The sequence below is a fragment of the Copadichromis virginalis genome, linkage group LG2 (assembly GCF_057382275.1).
Source record: "Copadichromis virginalis isolate Kocher_CV1m ecotype Utaka linkage group LG2, C_Virginalis_male_GT1.1, whole genome shotgun sequence".
In the NCBI taxonomy this organism is placed as follows: Eukaryota; Metazoa; Chordata; class Actinopteri; order Cichliformes; family Cichlidae; genus Copadichromis; species Copadichromis virginalis.
Window position 1 is genome coordinate 25468544 of NC_140619.1, and position 20005 is coordinate 25488548.

The 20005-nt window shown below is 39.7% G+C and overlaps 2 protein-coding genes across 3 annotated transcripts; both read right to left on the reverse strand.

Annotated features, from left to right (window-relative positions):
* adirf (adipogenesis regulatory factor) lies at positions 1 to 1123 on the reverse strand. Its single transcript, XM_085475406.1, has 3 exons — positions 864 to 1123; positions 637 to 699; positions 1 to 195 (listed from the first exon to the last, which is right to left on the reverse strand). The coding sequence occupies exons 1-3, from the start codon at positions 940 to 942 to the stop codon at positions 92 to 94; spliced, it is 246 nt and encodes an 81-aa protein (XP_085331532.1). The 5' UTR covers positions 943 to 1123; the 3' UTR covers positions 1 to 91.
* Positions 1124 to 1327: 204 nt separating this feature from the next.
* On the reverse strand, positions 1328 to 13221 carry sncb (synuclein, beta). Of its 2 annotated transcripts, none has more exons than XM_085475392.1 (6): positions 13067 to 13221; positions 11933 to 12063; positions 7704 to 7733; positions 7352 to 7437; positions 3620 to 3706; positions 1328 to 2178 (listed from the first exon to the last, which is right to left on the reverse strand). In XM_085475392.1, the coding sequence occupies exons 2-6, from the start codon at positions 12051 to 12053 to the stop codon at positions 2149 to 2151; spliced, it is 354 nt and encodes a 117-aa protein (XP_085331518.1). In that variant the 5' UTR covers positions 12054 to 12063; positions 13067 to 13221; the 3' UTR covers positions 1328 to 2148. The 2 variants fall into 2 exon arrangements, with proteins under 2 accessions (XP_085331518.1, XP_085331510.1); XM_085475384.1 differs by having other exon boundaries at positions 11933 to 12066; positions 13067 to 13220.
* Between the last annotated feature and the right edge of the window lie 6784 nt (positions 13222 to 20005).

Below are 20005 nucleotides of genomic sequence, written 5' to 3' on the forward strand. Positions count from 1 at the left end.
CATAATTCCATCCCAACAGTTTCCCCTGCCTGAAGGGGGTGATCAGACAAGTTGGCTTAACTTTCAGCTACAAGTGTCCATTCTTTAGGGATCATTTAGATTCCATTTTCTGCCCAAACTCCTTGATGGTGTCCGTGGCCTTGCCCGCAGCTTTTCCTATGGCTGCTTGAGTCTGCCTGCTGGTTTCTTCAGCAGCTTTGATAAGTCAGAGCAGAACAGAAGAGAAGTAAGCTAAGCAACAAATCCTCTAATATTCAGCTAATATTCAACTGGATAGAGTTGAATAAAAAATATTCAACTAATATTTTCACAGTGCATTCATTTGTATGATTGTCAAATATGATATTTCTCCACATTTCAAATTTTTCTAATAACCCGAGGAATTATTTCTAAAACTAATTTTAAACAATATAAAATTTGCATTTTATTCATACTGTTATAATAATTCCAATATTTCTATTTTGACTGCATTCATTTTTACAATTCATGTTTCCTTTTAACTGCTCTGCTTTTATTAGCAATTAAACATCTAATTTGGCAGTAATATGACTGACAGCTTGTGTCTGCCATCCATGCCTCAGTAAACACCAACTAATTACAGTATATGATGCTAGAAAGAAGGAATGTGCGCCTTACCTTTGTTGACTGTTTCTTTGGAGGAGTCTGCCACCTGCTGCACGGCTTCCTCAGCTGCCTGCACTGGAAACGCATCACAGGTTTTTAAAGTGACTGACAGCTTTTAAACTTCATTTTACTGCAAAATCTCTTAGAAAGAAAAATAAAATGCTGTATTAATTGCAGTACAACTCTCTTGATTCCAGGTCTGATGTCGATCGTATCACCTTGTAGCCACCGGTCTGTACCTGCAGTGTCTGTGACTCCTTTAGCGGCTGAGTGGCTCGTGCTTTTCAGGCCCTCAAAGGACTTCTTGAATGATGCCATGGCTCCTGTCTTTGTCCCTGCAGCTTCCACACACCCTTCTGACCTGAGAGCGGCAGGAGCAGCTGTTTAATACCCTCGGCTTGAGCCCGGCACCACCGAGCCTGCACGTTCCAGCTGGATTAACCAAAACAAAACCCACCCAAAGAGGCACGATCAGACTGGAATCCCAAATATGGCACCATTGTGCCAATGGCCAGAGCCTACTCAGCAGATTTTACACATCCTTTAATCAAACCCCAGACAAGAGTGAGCAAAAAAGATAAACATGCGAGGGCGACGCATAATAGATTCTTATTGAGGTCAACTTTAGAAAAGATTTAAAATGCGATGAGCGATCAGCGCAGTAAATGAGTTTGCACATTATTAAACAACGCTAACAAATGTGTATTTTTTAACCTTTTATTTACAGAGGATTTGTATGTCTGGCTTAACATGTAACCCTTTATATTGACAAGTCCTGCAATTTAAAGCACATATTGTTATGACAACCATTATGATTCCAAGACATAATATATTGACTTTAACTTGATAAAATCTTCAGTACACACAAACAAACACACACACACACACACACACCCACACACCCACACAAACAAACGTGTACACTCTGTCAGTTTCTAACAGATAGTTTACTGGAATGATTTCACAAGCAATCATAAAGATACAATGTAAAAAACTCTTACTTCAAGAAACGTTCAAATTAAACTTCCAAAGAAATGCAAAAAGAAAAATAGAATTCCACAAACAGGCATTGTCGACACTTAGGAGGATATTATTGTATTCATATCTGCTTGCAACCGGTCATATTTATTTTTTACCACTCCCAATGTCTCATTGGAAGATGATGAACATCTATTGCACATTTCTAAATACAGATACACACAAGTACAAAGTCACAAGCCCTGGTTCTGGTCTCATTTCATTGGGAGGGAATCAAGGAAATGAGACCGTGAGGACAAATCCTACATCTCAATAAATACCTACACCCAACACATTACATTAAGAACATGACATTTACAATATATAATAATAAAAGATTTGTCTTGAAGGAAGAACATTTTTCAGTGGGAATGCTTGTCTTTTTTATTGTTTTTTTCTTTTTTTTTTTGCAACAGGAATATAATTGTAATAGTTTCAGCATTTGTCCTTTTTATTATTAGAAATATTATTGTGCTGCTGGTTGGACGGTGGCTTCGACTGATGCTCTTATGCTTCTGGCTCGTAGTCCTGGCTCTCCTGGGGAAAAGAAGAGCAAGTTTTTTTATGAGGATGGCCAGTAAAATTTGCAGCACACAGAAGCTCTAAAGGTAAATCTACATCTAAAATAATATTCAGCTTTAATGTGATTTAGCAGAATATATGATACAGAGTTTATTAGTCTCAGCAGACGGTAATGATGTCACTTTGTTGAAGCTGAGCTCATCTGTTCCTTCAGTGCTTCTCTCAAGCCTGCAGAGGGCAGCACAACACTGCACTTACATCGAGGACGCGCATCGTGAGCACACTCTCCATATCCTTGCAAGCCTGCACACGCCTCCACCACACATGATCATAAAATAAATAAATAAATAAATAACACAGCCTCCAACAGTCTTATGTCATCTAATGTATTCACAAAGCCTTGAGTGATACTGGATGACACAGATTTCTTTTCAGATCCTCCCAGTGATGGCTTCGTTCACTCTGCAGCACTCAGACTCCATATTTACAGCAATGCAGGGAGACCCTGACATTACCCACAATGCATGAAGGCAGAGAGCGTCATCACCACACCCATTCAGACCGAGCTTGCACATCGCTGGTGTAGCAAAAGATGGGGGAGGGGAAAGAGACACGGAGGAGGAGGACAAGGATGATACACATCCGTGGAGAAATTCACTTTGAATTTGGATCTCAGGGAACGCCTCGGGTTTACTCCTTTTCCCAACTAGTGCAAGACTCCACTGATGCAAAGGATTATTAAAGTAAACACACAGAATATATTATTATTGGAAATCACATAAAATCTCAAAATAAATCTTATTTCACCCGCTTCAGAAAACGTATATATTCAGTGGCAATAACACAGGATCAGTGCTCTCATACTAGCACGATCAGCCCTTTGACATTATGTACACTGTATGATATTTTTATATGCTACCATCGCTATTTAAAATCTGTACTCAAAGCCATCAGTTCTGCACAGTTTGTCTCGCCCCTGACAGCCAAATTCCAAAAATAACCATCTGTGTCAGATTCACATACCTCCTTCGTGCACACGGACACACACCCAACGCTCAGTGAAAGTAGGTGGTGCTATATTCACTGTACTAGCTGCGTGGCAATTGGCTTGTTAAGTCCTCCGTTATCATTTCCACAGAAAGGAAAAAATTACCTCAGCGTGAGCTGTAGTGTTTGTGTGGGACACAAGTGGAGGGCAAAAGTGGAGTGCCATTGAAATCCAATACAGCTAAAATGTGTATCCATGCAGAGCTCGTGAATACTGATGAACCTCAATCTACGGTAAGTGAATGGACTCATCTCTGCCTGATGTCCACTACTCCACAGTTTTTTTTAAAGGGTTTTACACAAAAATGATCTGTAATGTAATTATAGTCCAATTCAAAAGCTGATTCTTGTGATACTTTGATGACAGAGCAGAGCCATGTGTACACTTTGCGTATTGTAGGCTGATTACCTGCTGGGACTCATCATATGTCTCCCCTTCTGGCTCCAGCATTGCCTCTCCTTGGCCCTCCATGGCCTCCTGCCCATACTCCTCAGGCTAGAAAATGAGACAAACATAAAGAGATACAGAGAAGGAAAGATTTACAGAAACAGAAGCAATCATACAGATACGTCGTCATTAATACACTGTCAACCTATTTTTTTTACCATCAGGGAATTCTCAAAAATGACATTTTTTAATGCTCTTTCAAGGCACAGTTAAACTGGTAATAATTAAATCATAAAACGTACTGCAAGTATAGCCGTACAGTACCATTTTTTCTCTCAATTTTGGTTGTCTGTTCTGCAAAAGACAAGGTTGAGAAAACTACATTTCTTGGTTTGTCCAATTTCTCAATTCTCTGAGGAGTCTAGAAATCACTTCTGAACAATTAGACAACCTTGTGGGATTTCAGCTAACTGAAGAGCTCTATGGGTGACACAATTGCTCTGCCTGACTCACTACTTTGAAACTTTTTAATGGACTGCAATAGAGTTTTCTTTAGATATTTTGTCCCCTACAGATTGACAGAATCCCATAAAAAACATCAATCTGAGTCATATGCTGTGCTTCATGAAACAACCCTGTGACAGTGGTGTGACAGTGTATTGAAGGTAAAAAACTCTTTCTGGAAAGTCAGAACCTTCATAATATAATATAATATAATATAATATAATATAATATAATATAATATAATATAATGACTCCAACAAACAGCCAGAAGCTACAAACAAAACATTTGTCCTGTTAACATATTTAGCCAGCGTTTTCCGTGAAGTAGGGACTTGCTCTATTTTTGAGTGAGATTTGTTTGACAGTGTGAGCATAACATTTAAGAACCCTAAACGAAAATGGTGATCAACTGCTTGAAATGAGCACATTATAAAGAGTATATGCTATATATGAGTTTGTGGCATGATTCTGACTGTAGCTTTTTGGCCATACAGAGCTGTTAGTATGGATTTAAAGTCTTGGTCTTGTTGCAAGTCTATTGCAGACACTGAGCTGTGGGACTGGAGTGTGAGGAAAAGGCTGGCACAGTGTGCAGATAGAAAAGTCCATTAATCTGTCAGTACTTCCTTCTTACGGAACCACCCCGCAGCAGCTTGCACAAACAAAACTGTCTCTTTCTTCCACTTAAAAGTGAATTTCAAAAAAGAATCACTTTCTAAAACAGCCCTTCTCAATGGTGGGTAGTAGTAAACTCACTCCAACAGGAACAAAACAGGAGAAAAATATCAAATTTGATGGGGACTATTTTCAGCTGTGGGGAACACACACCTGAGTGATACTTGTTTGTAAGATCAGATCATTGCTGTTTTGCTTTACCAGCAATAAGAAAAGAAATCTGTATAACACAGGTGTAACACTATGGTTTGTGTGGACATACGACATGTGATGAGTGCTTCTGAGAGCTTTCTTAAACAGATAAAGCTCCACTGAAACAAAGCTAGTGGGTCAGCACCACACATTTATTTTTAAACCCAGCACTAATCAAGTCAATTAGGTCAGGAAAGAACAGCCTGTAATCCTGTGTGCTGTCTCAGGCTTGTTATTGCTGTATGCCCACCAACACGATTAGCATGGTCGAGGTTGCACAATGGGAAAACTATCGCTAGAACAGCCCTAATCAGATGGATCATTGCCTGAGAAAAAGTGAACATGACTGTTTGCATCTGTATTTCTGATTGGTCACGAATTTTAATTCAGTCAAGGATAAGACAAGGCAAGGCTTTTATAAAATGTTATAAAATGTGACACCTGAATGGGTTGTGCAAGGGAAATTTTGTGATTAGAGGCCAACAGAGCCAAAACTGAACTCAAAAAGTAGCTGTGTGCATTTGATCACAGTGTCAACAGTTTAGCAGTCTGTTGTGAGGGTGCTGAAATGAGGAGCTTTATCACTCAGATAACGCCTTCGAGAAGCCTATTAGAGCAGGCTGTCAGATTTACTAGATTAGCGAGTCAGTGGAGAGGGTCCAGCTCTGAGTGATGAAGGCTTAGGACCGGATGAGGACCTCACTGTGTCACTGACAGTCTGACAGAGATAGACAAAATGTCAACATACTGACAGCGCATCTCCAGGTCATTAAAAGGGAAGGAAAACAATAGAAAAGAAGCATCCTAACACAGCACGTGCCACTCAAATGTCCAAACTTTGCTATAAGCAGGTTTCACCGCTGCTGTGTCAAGTCAGCTTGATTTTGTGCCTTTCCTTGCATAATAATATCAGAGTGCCTAAAAAAAATGATAAAAGCAGGGGATAGAAGGGGTGACACTGAGGTCAATGGGCAAGAGCATTCGGTGATGTTAGTGGGGGTAGGGCGTTAATGGAAAAGCAGTGTTTGCTTTAAGAGAGGTGATAGTCCCACAGAGAGATTGTTTCTGTCATAAGACACCTGAACAGTGATCTGCATCCTTAATAATCATTGAATGCAGCTCTGTGTGCAGAGCAGACTGGAGAAGTCCTCTTCAATGAAATGAGTATATAGCAACAAAGCCCAAGTCTATTTCAGTCATCTCCAGTTTTTTTCTTTTATAATAACTGTATAAAAGCAATTGCCAGTGTAGTATTCATCCTCAGCAGATGGAAAACTATTCCTCTAAACCAAAGACACGAGCAAACTCGTGCAGACAGGAAATATACATTTAGTACAGTGCATGCTTTTGCTGACAGCGGCAGAATGAAACAGTCCAAATGCACACTAGTAATTCTGTTTTGAAGTGACATGCAGATTCATCAGATTTGACCCTGCTGTCTAAATCTGGCTCTGCTGTCATCACGATCCTATCCAGGCTTTTATGAGTGCAACTTGGCGCAAGTTGCCAGCTCTAATTGAGGCATACGTTTGGAACAGATTTTTGTTTTCCACTTGTTTTCCGGCACATGTGCAGACCTAAATAAAGCCGGTCACTTATAAGAGTAAGTTGCTGCATTGTTAGCGCACACTGGGTAGTTTGTCATAATATGAATATCTTTAAGAGTGCACCCTACTAGTAATGCACGTTCAGTTTGATTTACTCATTGAATGCCAAACAACCTGTAAAAACTGTACAGAATTCCTTCTAAAGATATCAAATCTCAGCTTGTGCTCAAAGGTCAAATTTCCATAAAAAGCCAGTTTTTCAAAGCAAAGTTAAGTTGGCAGACACACATGGATAAGAGAATGCATCATAGGAAAATTGAGGCTTCCCTACTTTTGGACACTAGAATGATGTCTTCTGCTTTTATTTTCCTTTTTAAGTCCAAGTCTCTTAAGTCCACCAATATTGTAGAAATGAACTGCTGTATTGCAACAATAAAGCTTGATAAAGAATAACATAAAAAGTAAGGTATATCATAAATAAATGTTTTAAGTGTATCCTATTAATCTTATAATGGATGCCTTCTAAATGCAAATGTTATTTTCTTTTTTTTTTATGCTTTATTTTGCAGGAATTATGCAAGCTGAAGTTTTTTTTTGTTTTAATGAAAAAAAATCAATTTAAAGACTTATGACATTCATATAATAGTTTAAATTTTTTTTCCACCACTTGTTGTAATGCAATACTGATCCCACATAAGGCAACAATGCTGTACTCCTAATTCAAGTTCACAGGTAATTTATTTCCTGTGTGTTTAAACACTATGCAGTGCTGCTATTCTGCCTCACTGCAGGCAACAAAGCAACGTGTTACACTGTAAGGACGTGCAGCACATACGTTCATGTCAGCTGGGAACTCGTCCTTCTTCACCAAGCCGGTAGCAGCGACGATGTTCCCGACAGCTCCGGTGGTCTTTTCAGCCACTGGAGACACACACACAAACACACACACATAGTGAGAGAGAGAGAGAGAGAGAGAGAGAGAGGGAGACAAATGCAGATAGATTAAAAAGATGCATGACTGTGGTCCTCCGTTGCTTCTTATGTCACTACTGGACATAACAACCACTTACACATGACAAATTAGCCGTTTTCCAGTTATCAGTAGTATTTTACTACTGTAATGAAACCAGGCTTCGAACTCCAGTTAACAGAAATTTAAAGAGGTAACGAGCAGATGGGAAACTCACCTGTGCCCACGCTGTCTTTGGCCTTGCTACCTGAATTGAGAAAAAGCAAACTGTAGTCAGAAAAGGCACAGATTCTTTTACAAATAATTAACTATTTGAAATTTGGAGATTAGTTTTCTTCGTGTGAATGTGTGTGTGCGCATGCGTGTGTAGGTGCTATAACTTTACACTTCTCTGATGCTAATGACAAAAGCAATGCAACAAATGGCTTTAAATGAAATCATCAAAATGATTGTCAAGTCTGAATCTGACTGCCCTTATTATTTGTTAAAATTTGTCATTTTTAAGCGATGTACTTTTCTTTACTACTGAAAAGTAAAAAAAAACCAAAACAACAACAACAACAAAACAAAAACAAAAACGAAGAGGGCAATGTCTCTGCAACTAGGTAAGCTCAGTGTTTGCCCAGTGATTGCATTGATTTTTTTTTCTTTTTGCATTTGGCAAAATAAAAAAAAACTGGTGACCAACTGTTAAACTGTGGTTGTGTGAAAACCCTTAACTTTTGATAACATAGCGATTGCACAGATCAGCTGGTGGTAAACAACCTCCCTCCAAACAGTTGTGGTGTGACTCAGATTGGCTGCAATCACTCTCAGACAGATTCGCAATTGTTTGCAAATCATTTTTTATCTATTTAATAAAAGCAGTTAGATAAGCAACATGCTACAATCAGCACCGATGAGCGCAACTCATCTGCAACACATCTCTTTTCAGTAGGGCACTCAACCCAGCTGACCGTACTCTGTATATATTCCTATACAGAAGCAATCATTCGTATCATTTTGCAATTAAATCATGGTTCTACAGCAATTACATCACTATTTGTGGAAGATTCTGAGTCTCTGTGTTTGTACATGGCAACAGAGGTGTGATTTTTGATTGTTTATTTGATTTAATTAATTATAACAAATAAATTGCAAACAGTTGCTAACTTGACCACATTTGCAAACTAGCAGCACACCGACTCCCTCCTGTTCCCTTTTTATTGCATCTTGATGCACCAAGATCCCTTTGAAGACAGCAACTGACTGCAGCTGGTCGTCGACGCAACTGTTGCAAAGGCAATGAGATCACAGGTTCACTGCACATGCTTGCACTAATTTGGTCACACTGCAGTCTCCAGCCACTGTTTTCCTACTGTGAGTGTAGCATTATCCACCTGATAGCACAGTTCCTAATATACTGTTCCTCCAGTGCTATATGTCGACATGACAAAAAGCTGCAGTAAGTTCCAGAGTCCAGAAAACCTCTTGTGATAAACTGAAATTGAATTAACATGATTACATTTGGACCATCACCGCCAACCAATTACTTTTCATAAATACTGTAATATCATTTTTGTTTATCTTTCACTGTTTGCCTCAGGTCCTGGAGAACAGTGGTGGCTACAGTAGTCGGGCTTCTTGGTTTATTGTAAGGACTTATTAAACCACAACCAAGCCACTGTTCAGTCCTCTGATCCATATTCTTTGGCAGTTGTCATCCATCTACACGCTGTACTCCATCATGCTATTGGGGCAATCTACTGCAGGGCCCATCCAGTTCTGATCACTCAAGCCCTGTCATCCTCTTTATTGTGCAACAGTCAGTGGACTTATTGGTCCCCGAGGGCCTTTAAAAACCAACAAAAAAGAGCAGAAATAATGAAGTACAGAAGCCACTCTTCAAAAGGCGAGCCTCAAAGCAAAGCATACAGTACATCTGAGTGATGCCTCCATTTAAGTTTGGCTTTGGTAAATTGCAGCTATTGCGCAATGGAGCACAAATGGAAGATAGCTGCAGGTGTGATTGCCAAATGATATTAGAATTATTATTCTTCACAAACTGACTTTGGATATTTTTAGACTACGGATTCAACAAAACATCTGCAACATTTTCCATCATCAGGAAAAAAGGGTTGATAATGATTTCTTGTAGTGTTTAAGTAAAAAAAAAGAAAAGAAGGATGGAATAAATTAGCACTAATGAAATGATATAGTTGAAACCGATTACAGATAAACGCTATTTTTTTGAACTGCAAATGTTAGCAAAAGCGATAACTGTGTAAACTAAATTTCCATATGGTCGGACTGATGCTGTGTGACTGCAAGGGTCTGCAAAATAAAAACAGTTTTTAATGTGATGCTGTAAAAAAATACTAATTTGTCATAAAAAAATAGGAAACAGATGCTTTATGAATAGCATCCTATACTATAGGGGTTTCTCTTTCCCACCTCTGCTTGCCTTTCTCAGCCTGACTGCTCAGTTCAGGTGGTTGGGTGGTTTGCAGCTGCAGCAGCAGTAGCAGCTGTCAAAAGGTGGGCCACAGTCCTATTAGATCACTCTTACCCCTCCTCCATGAGGGACTGTCAAGCATATCACATACAGCTTTCTAGGGCACCACCATATTCAACAGCGGCATGTAGAACCACAGAGACACCACAGAAGTGAGCCTTTCCTGCCATTGCGTTAACAAGGACATGATGAAATTGGTTCTGCACATGTTTTGACTACAGTCTGATACGTTTGGTGGTGCTGATCAGTGACAGGGACACTATGCTAAATGTGTAAGATAATGAGATTCCACCGAAATGCGAACACATTTGACAACCTGTGCTGGATGTGTGCTCGATGTTGTAACCCATCATATTGTTGCGGAATCAATTATACAAGCTGGTGACTGTAAAACAAGCAGGAGGCCTGTCACTGGAAATTTGGTTCCTCTCACAACAACTCAGCAGCTGACAAAATAAATTCCAAGCAGGCCTGCTCCGCGTCTCCTGAGTCACACTGATCTCCCGACTAATACGTAAGTAACTATTTGTCATCACAAACAAGATGGGGAAAGTTGCAAATAAAGACTGCTGAAGTGCACCTGATAAATCACTTTGTCGATCAATGGAAACTCATCAGCAACTCTTTTGATTAACAGCGCGAGTCACTTGTGGCATCCTCTACCAGTCGTGAGGATTTGCTGCTCTTCTCATCTTATGTATTCACACAGAGAACACGTTCTGGTTTTTGGTATGTTGATTAAAAGAAAGCAGCCAATCTGAAGACACCAATGTAAATTTTAGAATAAAAGATCATGGAAACTGTACAACTCAAATGAGTAAAATAAGAACAACTGCTGAAAATGTGACTTTTGATTAATTTTTTTGAGACATTAAATCATCAGATTATCAACAAAAATGCTGGGATATTAAATCTTAACTGACACCAGTACATAATGAATTACACTGATTACTTGAGTAATTTATTAGCACTACCTTTACAGCATAACAGAAAATGATTTAAATGTTTTAAATGTTGAGAAATACCGTATTATCACCCTCCATTGCTACATCTATTTAATTAATGATTGAAACCAAGTGATATAGATTGGGTTAATGATGCAAGCTGCATATCTGACAACTACACTTTAAATCAGCAGACAGATTTGCTCGTTAGTTGCAGGCTGTCAATGACAAGTTAGCCAGCACTGAAAAGCACAAAAAGCAGGCCTGCTCCTCCTAGGGTCTGTTTGTCCCTAGGAGGAGACTGCTGACACTGTTTTACAATCTGCTGCTATCCAATCCACAGGCATGTTGCAGGAGCTGCTCCCACCATCAGCTGCCCCACCCCCACTCCTATTTCCATCTCCTTCCCATAACCTAGACAGGCCACAAGGACACCCAGATTCCTTGTATCACACACTTCTACGTCACAACGAAATACTTTGAAACAGAGTTCACTACTATTATTCTGCTGAAATTGAGAGTCAGGGCTGGATTACTCATTTTTGATACGCTGTGGTATTTTACACCAAATCGGCTTGCAACATTAGAACAAAAATATTGATCAGCTCAGAGGCTGGCTGGTTCATTATACTGCCGCCACTCAAGTGAACGACACTGGATTTATCAAAGGAAGGCACTTGGATGCACTTTCTGCACACAATGAGCTATGGATAGCTGTAATATTGTCCCTTAACTGTGAACTGAGAACAAACAAAGACAAACATATATAGGCGAACAATGCGTTCAGCCTCCTGCTTGTTTGTTTCCTGTATAAGAGATTTACACAGTTAGTAAGAAGAGCTACTGTATAATTGAAGCATTTGATTCAGGATGTATACTGCATGATCTAAGTCATAAAATATTCCTTGAGCTTTTCTACAGCTGCTCCTGCATGTAGCGGGACGATAACAGGCGTGTGTACAATTTGCATGCAAATAATCTGCAAGCATACATTTGTGATCATCTTACCTACAAACATGACTCCTTCCTTTGTCTTTTCAGCAGCAACTGCAACTCCTTCCTTGGTCTTCTCTGCAGCCACAGCCATCCCCTCTTTCGCTTTAGACAAACCCTTCATAAACACATCCATCTTGGCCAAGCTACTGTGGAGAGAAGCACCATTAGCTGATGTCAGTCAATGTGCAGCCTTTGTCTTATTTATACACATTTAAAGCCTCATTATTAATACGGGAGGGTAATTATTTTATTCCCATCCATTTTTTATGAACCTTTATATATTCCAGTCTAATATTAGAGCATACATTATGAGAAGAGAAGGCAGCACCGCCTCCTGTGGTGGATCGTGACAGCCACACTCCAGCCATCAGGCTGTAGTAAAAACCTTCTGTTCACTCATGCATTCAACCCCATTTTTCTCCCCCTCACACCCTCCTCGATGCATGAAATATTCAGAGGTAAAAATATGTCAATGAAATGCTTAACCCAGCAGGCAACTCATTAATTATTGCTCGTCTGTAACGCTACTCTTAGTAGCAGAAAGATGACAGGATGACTGCGCCGGGCCCCCTTTTTTAAAGGACTGCACGGCGTATTACGATAGAAGGTGGCATCTATTTCCAAGAGCTACATGGCGTTGCTGGGGGAAGGGAAACGCGGTGTAAGATAGGATTTCTGCACGAATAACGGTTTTAGCGACGAATTGTGTGGTGTGGAAGCGATACGAGGCTGCCCGATTACACGCGGGGGGCACATCGCGATGAAGCAGACTAACAGCTGGTATTCTTCATTCTGGCATTACACACGTCCCTCCGAGTCCCATCCTGGATGCTGCAGGTCAAGGATGCAACAATGATTAAAATATGCACCAGTTCACGTCGACCGATTCCCACGTTCACATTCCGCCCCTGGCTTTTGTGTCTTTTGTACGTGCATTATCTTCCACGTACAAACAAACAGTACACAGAAAAAAAAATATCACGATCATTACTAGTATTTTTTTTTTATGCATTTAATAGTATTTCAAGCACGGTGCAAACATTCCAGTGACGACGCTCACATACATGGCTCTCAAACGGAGGTGACCTCTATATGTTCAGGAATAATAATAATACTGGATTAAGCAGTAGAAAAACGTGTTCTTACCTATTTACAAATAGCCTTCGACTTGTCCCCTTCTGATACAGTCGAGTCAAACTACCGTCTAAATGGGAGATATCTTCAAATGATCACTAGGTGGGCCTTCCTCGGGCAGATCTCCACCAACAGGGACGGCCCCCTTCACAGTGCGGCTGAGACGATCACGCCCCCCCACACCCCCCTCCCCCTCTCCTCTCTCCACCATTGCCTATTGATCCCCTCATGTGTCACAGCAAGGAAAAAAGGGCCACTCCACGTTACCTCGCCCACTTTTTTTGCAATAGTTACACCATGTGTCATTAGGACAATAAATACATGAAAATCTACGTTTCTTCTCTGGACATACTACATACTCTGCTGAGCATATCCATCTATCTATCTATCTATCTATCTATCTATCACTTTCTGTTTGTGAACTTTTATTAAATGAAAAACTGCTAGAGCTCAGTTTTTCTATAGCTGGTCTCCATTTTTGATTTAACTGCTGGAACATCTCACCTTCCACTTATCCAAGAGCCATTCTGACTTGTATTAATACCCAGTTAACAATCGCCAGAATATGTTTTTAATCCCCTATAAATTACACATCTTTAACATAAAGAACAAGACAATATGATGCAAATTTCAGTGGATTAAATAATAACATGGCTAATCAAATACAATTTGAATATTAAAAATTAGTTATATGTAAAAAAAAAAAAATAAAACTTTTGCTTATCTGTTGTTTTTTCTATATGTTAAGCAGAGGCACCATTGTCTTATATATTTTGGATGCAATTAACCTGCAAATTTAAGAATCTGCTATAATCTTACCGGAAAATGGTAGGTTTGACCAGAGGCGGAGCCAGACATTTGAAACACCCGGGGCTTAGCCCAAAGAGTAGTATGCATGTGGGATTTTTTTTTTTTTTTTTTGGGGGGGGGGGGGGGGGGGGTGTAGAAATGACTAAAAGATTAATAGGCTCTGTTCAAAAAAGAATGACTTCATATAGGGAAAAATATATATCACATATGCAGGACACCTTAAACTAGTTTTTTAATTAAGCAGCAAGGCAGAACAAGGTCAGGGCTGTATCAAGACACGAGGACTAAACCCCAATTCAACCAGACCCAGAACTGATCCAGAATTAAAACAGGACTACAACAGTTCAAAATCAGGACTACTGAGGACTTAACCAAGACAGAACCAGAATCAGAACTAGATGATAGTAGCACTAAAAATCATCATAGACCTGCACTACACTTATTTTTTAATTCTACCAAAGTCCACTATTTAGATTGAGAAAAGTTTATATAATTATTTAGCCTTGTTGTGCAAACAAGCCTGCAGAACTTAATTAATGTAGAATTTGAAAAATAACAAACCTAAAAAGAAACACTAGGTACGAGATACATGAGGACCTATGATACGGTGATACTTTTGGTAAACAACCATTTGACTAACATGTGTGTCTCACCTGCTCTTGTTCATCTGTTCTGTCCTCGTTCTCCTCTCTCTCCCTCTTTGTGCTGACAATCATCAAATATACAGTTGAAACCAGATATTTACTCTTCAGATAAAAACACTTTTTTAATTGTAACATCAAATCAGACTAAATGTTTATTTTTTAGATTGATAAATATAAAAACATATTTGTTAACTTTAAGAGTAAAGAGAGAAACTATCTGTATTTCTTAATTGCAAATGGCACCAAATTGTATTCAAACTTGAGCCACATTTATGGAGCTCCACAGTTCTTTTCCTGGTGTTTTGGTTGATATCTCTTGATTTTCCCATGTCAAAGAAACAGGCTCTGTGTTTTGCCTTATATGCATCCACAGCTGTGCCACCAATTTACTCACATGGACTCTACTAACCTATCAGAAGCTTCTTCAGCTCAGAATGGAATCGTCTGGAGTTTTCTTATTAATTAACAATAAATTTAGTGTACATGTACTCCTAAATTTGATGAAAGTGATAAAAATAGCTCTGTCTCTCTTTATTCTGAAATTTAACTAATTCAAAATATATTTCAATATTTATCTAAAACAAAAATTTACTCTAAATTGATGTTGTACAGTAAAAATGTTTTATGTTTTCTCCCTAAAGTGTATGTAAATATCTGGTTACAAATGTGAATATCCTGCTGTGTACTGAAATCCCTCTTGTTTTGCATAGAAATACACTGAACAACATACAAAGCATAATATATAAAATAACATTTACCTGAGTTTTTTCTTTGAAAGAACCCTCGAATGTCCATTCTTATGTTTCAGTACATAACTGAAACCGATTTAGTCGGGGAGGGTAAGAACTGAAAATATGAAATAAACACACGTAAGCTAAGACTCTAAAAAAAATAGCATTTGTTCGGCTTTTCATTTTGCCATTTGTTGATTCACTTGAAGAGCAAGTAACGTAATATTGGTCAAGTGATCAGTTTCATATCAATCTTTCGTGATGCACCGTCATATTTACATTATTTGTACGGTACGAATGATTTGCTTTGGTACCTGGTCAAACTTAAGCTCTCCTTAGTATGGCTGGCTCCGTCTCTCCAACAGCGCACTCACAGGCAGCAGCTGCCCCGCCCCCTCGCTCAGTCGCTTAGTGCCTGAGCTTGGATCATACCAATATCAGGGGGGGATTCACGCACAGTCGTAAATTCCCACAGTGTGCACTATGTGCTTCGAATATTGTGTGTACTTTTTGTTTTATACAGTTGTCAGCCAGGCATCTAACTATGAAAAAATTACACTCCAAAATACCCCGGGCTTCTGACAAAACAACCCGGGCTTAAGCCCAGTAAGCCACCCCCACGCTCCGCCCCTGGGTTTGACCCATTTTAATATATGAGCTTTATATATGGGATGATCGTGGCTCAAGAGTTGGGAGTTCGCCTTGTAATCGGAAGGTTGCCGGTTCGAGCCTTGGCTCGGACAGTCTTAGCTGTTGTGTCCTTGGGCAAGACACTTCACCTGTTGCCTACTGATGGTGGTCAGAGGGCCCGGTGGCGCCAGTGTCCGTGCAGCCTCGCCTCTGTCAGTGCGCCCCAGGGCAGCTGTGGCTACAATGTAGCTTGCCATCACCTGTGTGTGAATGGGTGGATGACTGGATATGTAAAGCGCTTTGGGGTCCTTAGGGACTAGTAAAGCGCTATATAAATATTTACCATATAATATGTCGAAATATTTCTTATGCAATGTGCATACCTTTGTACTCTTATTTGTACTGTTTAAACTATAACATGTACCCGAAGTGTTTTATTTGCTATACTGCACACCACAGTCTGGCATATAACCATTTAAAATGCCTTAAGTGACAAATGTAACCACATATTGTGCTTTATGGATTTCTGCAACTTCAGCTGTAACTGTTTTCTGCATTCAGCTCACTTACAGTAATCTCAGATTATCTCAGATAGATAAGACTAGACTCTTGTCTGTAATCTAACCATTTCTTTGGCATATTGGCATGCTATGTGCAACACGAGTGTGATATCAGGGTGATACCACTTTGTGCGAGAGGTAGGGGTGGACTGATTCATGGTGATGCTTAATGAGATCGTGCCCTATTTACCAGAAACATAAAGAATAAAGTTAATGATATTCTCAGAAGTAAAACATTTTTTATGTAGAACTAATTACTGTGAAAAGTAACTCAACAGGACGACTATCACGCGTGTCTTAGTATAACAGTTTTTTTTTTCCATTTAATTCAATTATTTTTTATTTTATCATGGATGTTCGGATTTTATGACTACAGCAAAAGATCCTCAGCCAATCAGAGTCACGATGACCTCAGATGGACTCGTGATTTTCCTCGAGCAGTATATTATATTTAGGCAATTCACAGGCACAATTTAGGGGGGAAGGGGTTAAACACCACCCCTCCCCTTTTACCCCCCTTTCTGACGTATTTGCGCTGACGCGATTCATGTTGTAATGGGAGAAAGATTGCGAAATCCTCCTCCCCCCTCCTTCATCCCGAGAACCCCCCAACCCCCATTCTGAGGAAATCCCACATAGCCGCATCTCTTTGAATCGTCCAGCTCTCTCACGTTTGTTCTCGGCTGTGGCTTGTGTGAGAAGGTGACCCATAAAGAGCCCGCAACGCATAATCAAACAGTAAGGTTATCTCCTCCCACAACTTACGAACTACACCATTTAATGTGCGATCTACTCCTCAGTTTTAAAAAACAAACAAATATGTTCAAGAGTCACGGGACGGTGCTGTCCGTGGTGCTGAAGGGAATCTCTGTCCATGGTGCTGAGCTGCTTCAGTCAGTATTGACACAGCCCCGGAGGACGTGGTGCAACATAAAAGAGGATATAAACCCCCTTCCAATCATCCACAAACAGACTTCAATAATTTTTACATACAGTCAGCCCAGATGTCTTTTTCTCCATTTTGCTTTCAGCCTCAGAGGCTGAGCAGAGGAACTCACATGTTGGTTTCAGCACATGGCTGTTTGTAAATGTAAGCCACATCTGCCCTCTTGTGGTCTTAAGGACATTTTCAGCAGCAAACATCTAGGCTGTAGGAATAATTAGCATGTACATTTAAAATAAAAGTATGTAAGCAAGTTACATTCAGCATTAACAGTTTGTTACAGATCACTGGAAGGCAGCTTTTAAAAAATTGTTCTGGTAAAATAGATGTCACTCTGTGGTGTGTAAAAATAAAAGCTTAGATTTTGCAGTTCATGTCCAAATATCCACAACAAGAAAGAAAGAAAGAAAGAAAGAAAGAAAGAAATCCAGTTCTTTCAGGTAAATCAAACCAAAGAATTAAGGTGGCTTTTTTTTTACACTAAGTGTTTATAACAAGTGAACATGTTGTTTTCATAATACAGTTTATGCAGTTACATCTGTTTCTATGGCTTTCTACTGGCTTCATGCATCACAGCCACTGGACGCAGCTGAGCCCCAAACACAGAGAGCAGCACAACTTGAGATTCATCTCTTCAAAGAGAAGACGGTTTTGTTGGAGTTGGCAGATTTGAGGCAAGGCTCTTTTTTTTAAAGTCCCTGAAGGCTTTATAAAAGTTACCAAATCAACTGACACAGTCAATAAAATGCACAGAGAGGATTTAAGTCAGGTCATATGGCTGATACATGTTTCTTATAACAATGGAGGTGATCATTACTAACTATGTATGTCAGTACTGATCATTTAGTGATTCATATACACTCATATACCTTCTAAAATGACTCATCATCAATCTAACATGTTTGGTTCATGGCTATTAGCATCCAGCAACTGTTATTTCATGCTGACTTGACAGATTTGGTCTGTTGTTGCAATAATTAATTATTTTTAAATACAAAAGCTAATCAGTGCCGCTTGAGCTGTGATGCTAACAGATACAGTCAGACTGGGACTGCGAACAGATTTCACATCTGTGATCGTGGTGACTAATGACTGTAGGCGTACTGTTAAAACGGATGCTGAGATTTAAGACCTGCCACTCAACCATACAGGAAAAGACACAGATGCCCCTGTCGCTTAAGCTCACAATAAGGTAGGCACAATGACATTAAGAACTTGTTAATTTCAGTTAATTTCTTTTTTTAAATTAAAATATTAACTTTTAACATGTTTTTCTTCCACAATTGTTACTTGTTTTGTTATGGACTGATTTTCATCCCGAAAAGCCCCCCCCCCCCCCCCCCCCCCACACACACACACACACACACACATGAAAATCCCCAATCAACCAAGCAAAAAACAAAACAAGACAAAACAATAGAACATATAAAAGAAAAGAATTACCCGATGTAGGACCTTACCTGAGTTTTTCCGTGTTTTGATTACTTGATAGCAAAACTGATGCAACTTCCTAAATGATGAATGTATTATTAATATTAGATTTCTGCAAATTGAACCAATTAAAGACTGAGTGTGAGGGGTTGTACACCTGTGATCTGGAGTGAAACCTGAAGATCTGGGTTCCCTGGGAAGGTGTCTGTTTTGCTTTTTTGTTAATCCAGCTTTGCTCAGTTATCCCAGTAAACACATCACGGTTGGATATACCCCTGATTGGCTCCCCTCAGTGAAAACTTCTGAAAACCCTTCCAGTTAACAGCACTTTAATGAACAGCAGCATGTAAAGTCTCCTCTCGGTAGGTTTACCGTATTTAAATAGGAGGAGCTTGCTGTTTGTTGCTAATAAGGGTCCAGTGTTCAGCTTTTGTGAACATGTTTTTTTCCAATCCATTTAACAAATGCCCCTTTACTACACCACATTACCTCGCACGACACTTTCAAGAAAACAGCTCTCATCCTTCGCTGCAGTTTATCTGAATTCAGAATCGTGGAAATTGAATAATATCTGCTCCTTAGCCTGTAAATGTTGCAGAAGACATGCTCACTGCTCGCAGAACATTGTGTTTGTACAGCTTTAGTGCCCACAAGTTTATGTGAATGAGTAGCAGGCCGTGTTTGAAGTAGACTGTGCAAGCGCTACAGACCCAGCAGGCCAAAAATAAAGGTGACTCACCATGAGTTATATGCTGCGAAATAAATTGTGACATAAAATGTTCTCTGTGTGCAGCTCCAAAATCGCTAGCACAGTCAGATTTCTCAGCCTCACTGGGCAGCGGGCCTTTCAGCCCCCAGTGAACCCGGCTTCTTTACGACTCCAGCTCCTGAACGATGCTTTTCCTTTTACAGAGCCATTGAGTAGAGTCAGTCAGTCACGGCAAGCATTATATAATTCTAATCAATCTAAGTAATAAAATGTTGACATAGACTGAGGCCACCATGCAGTTGAAATTTACAGCTGTTTAGACTGCAAGTCATTTCCCTATGGCATGCGCCTACATGCTGCATCCGCCTTCTCAAGCTGAGTGAAAATAAAAGACTGCATGTGAAAGTCTTCAATTCTGAGTTTTACTCCTTCTTTGAAGCAGCTGTGAATGACTGTGTACATTTACCGCATTGGATATTTTGTAGTCTGCCAC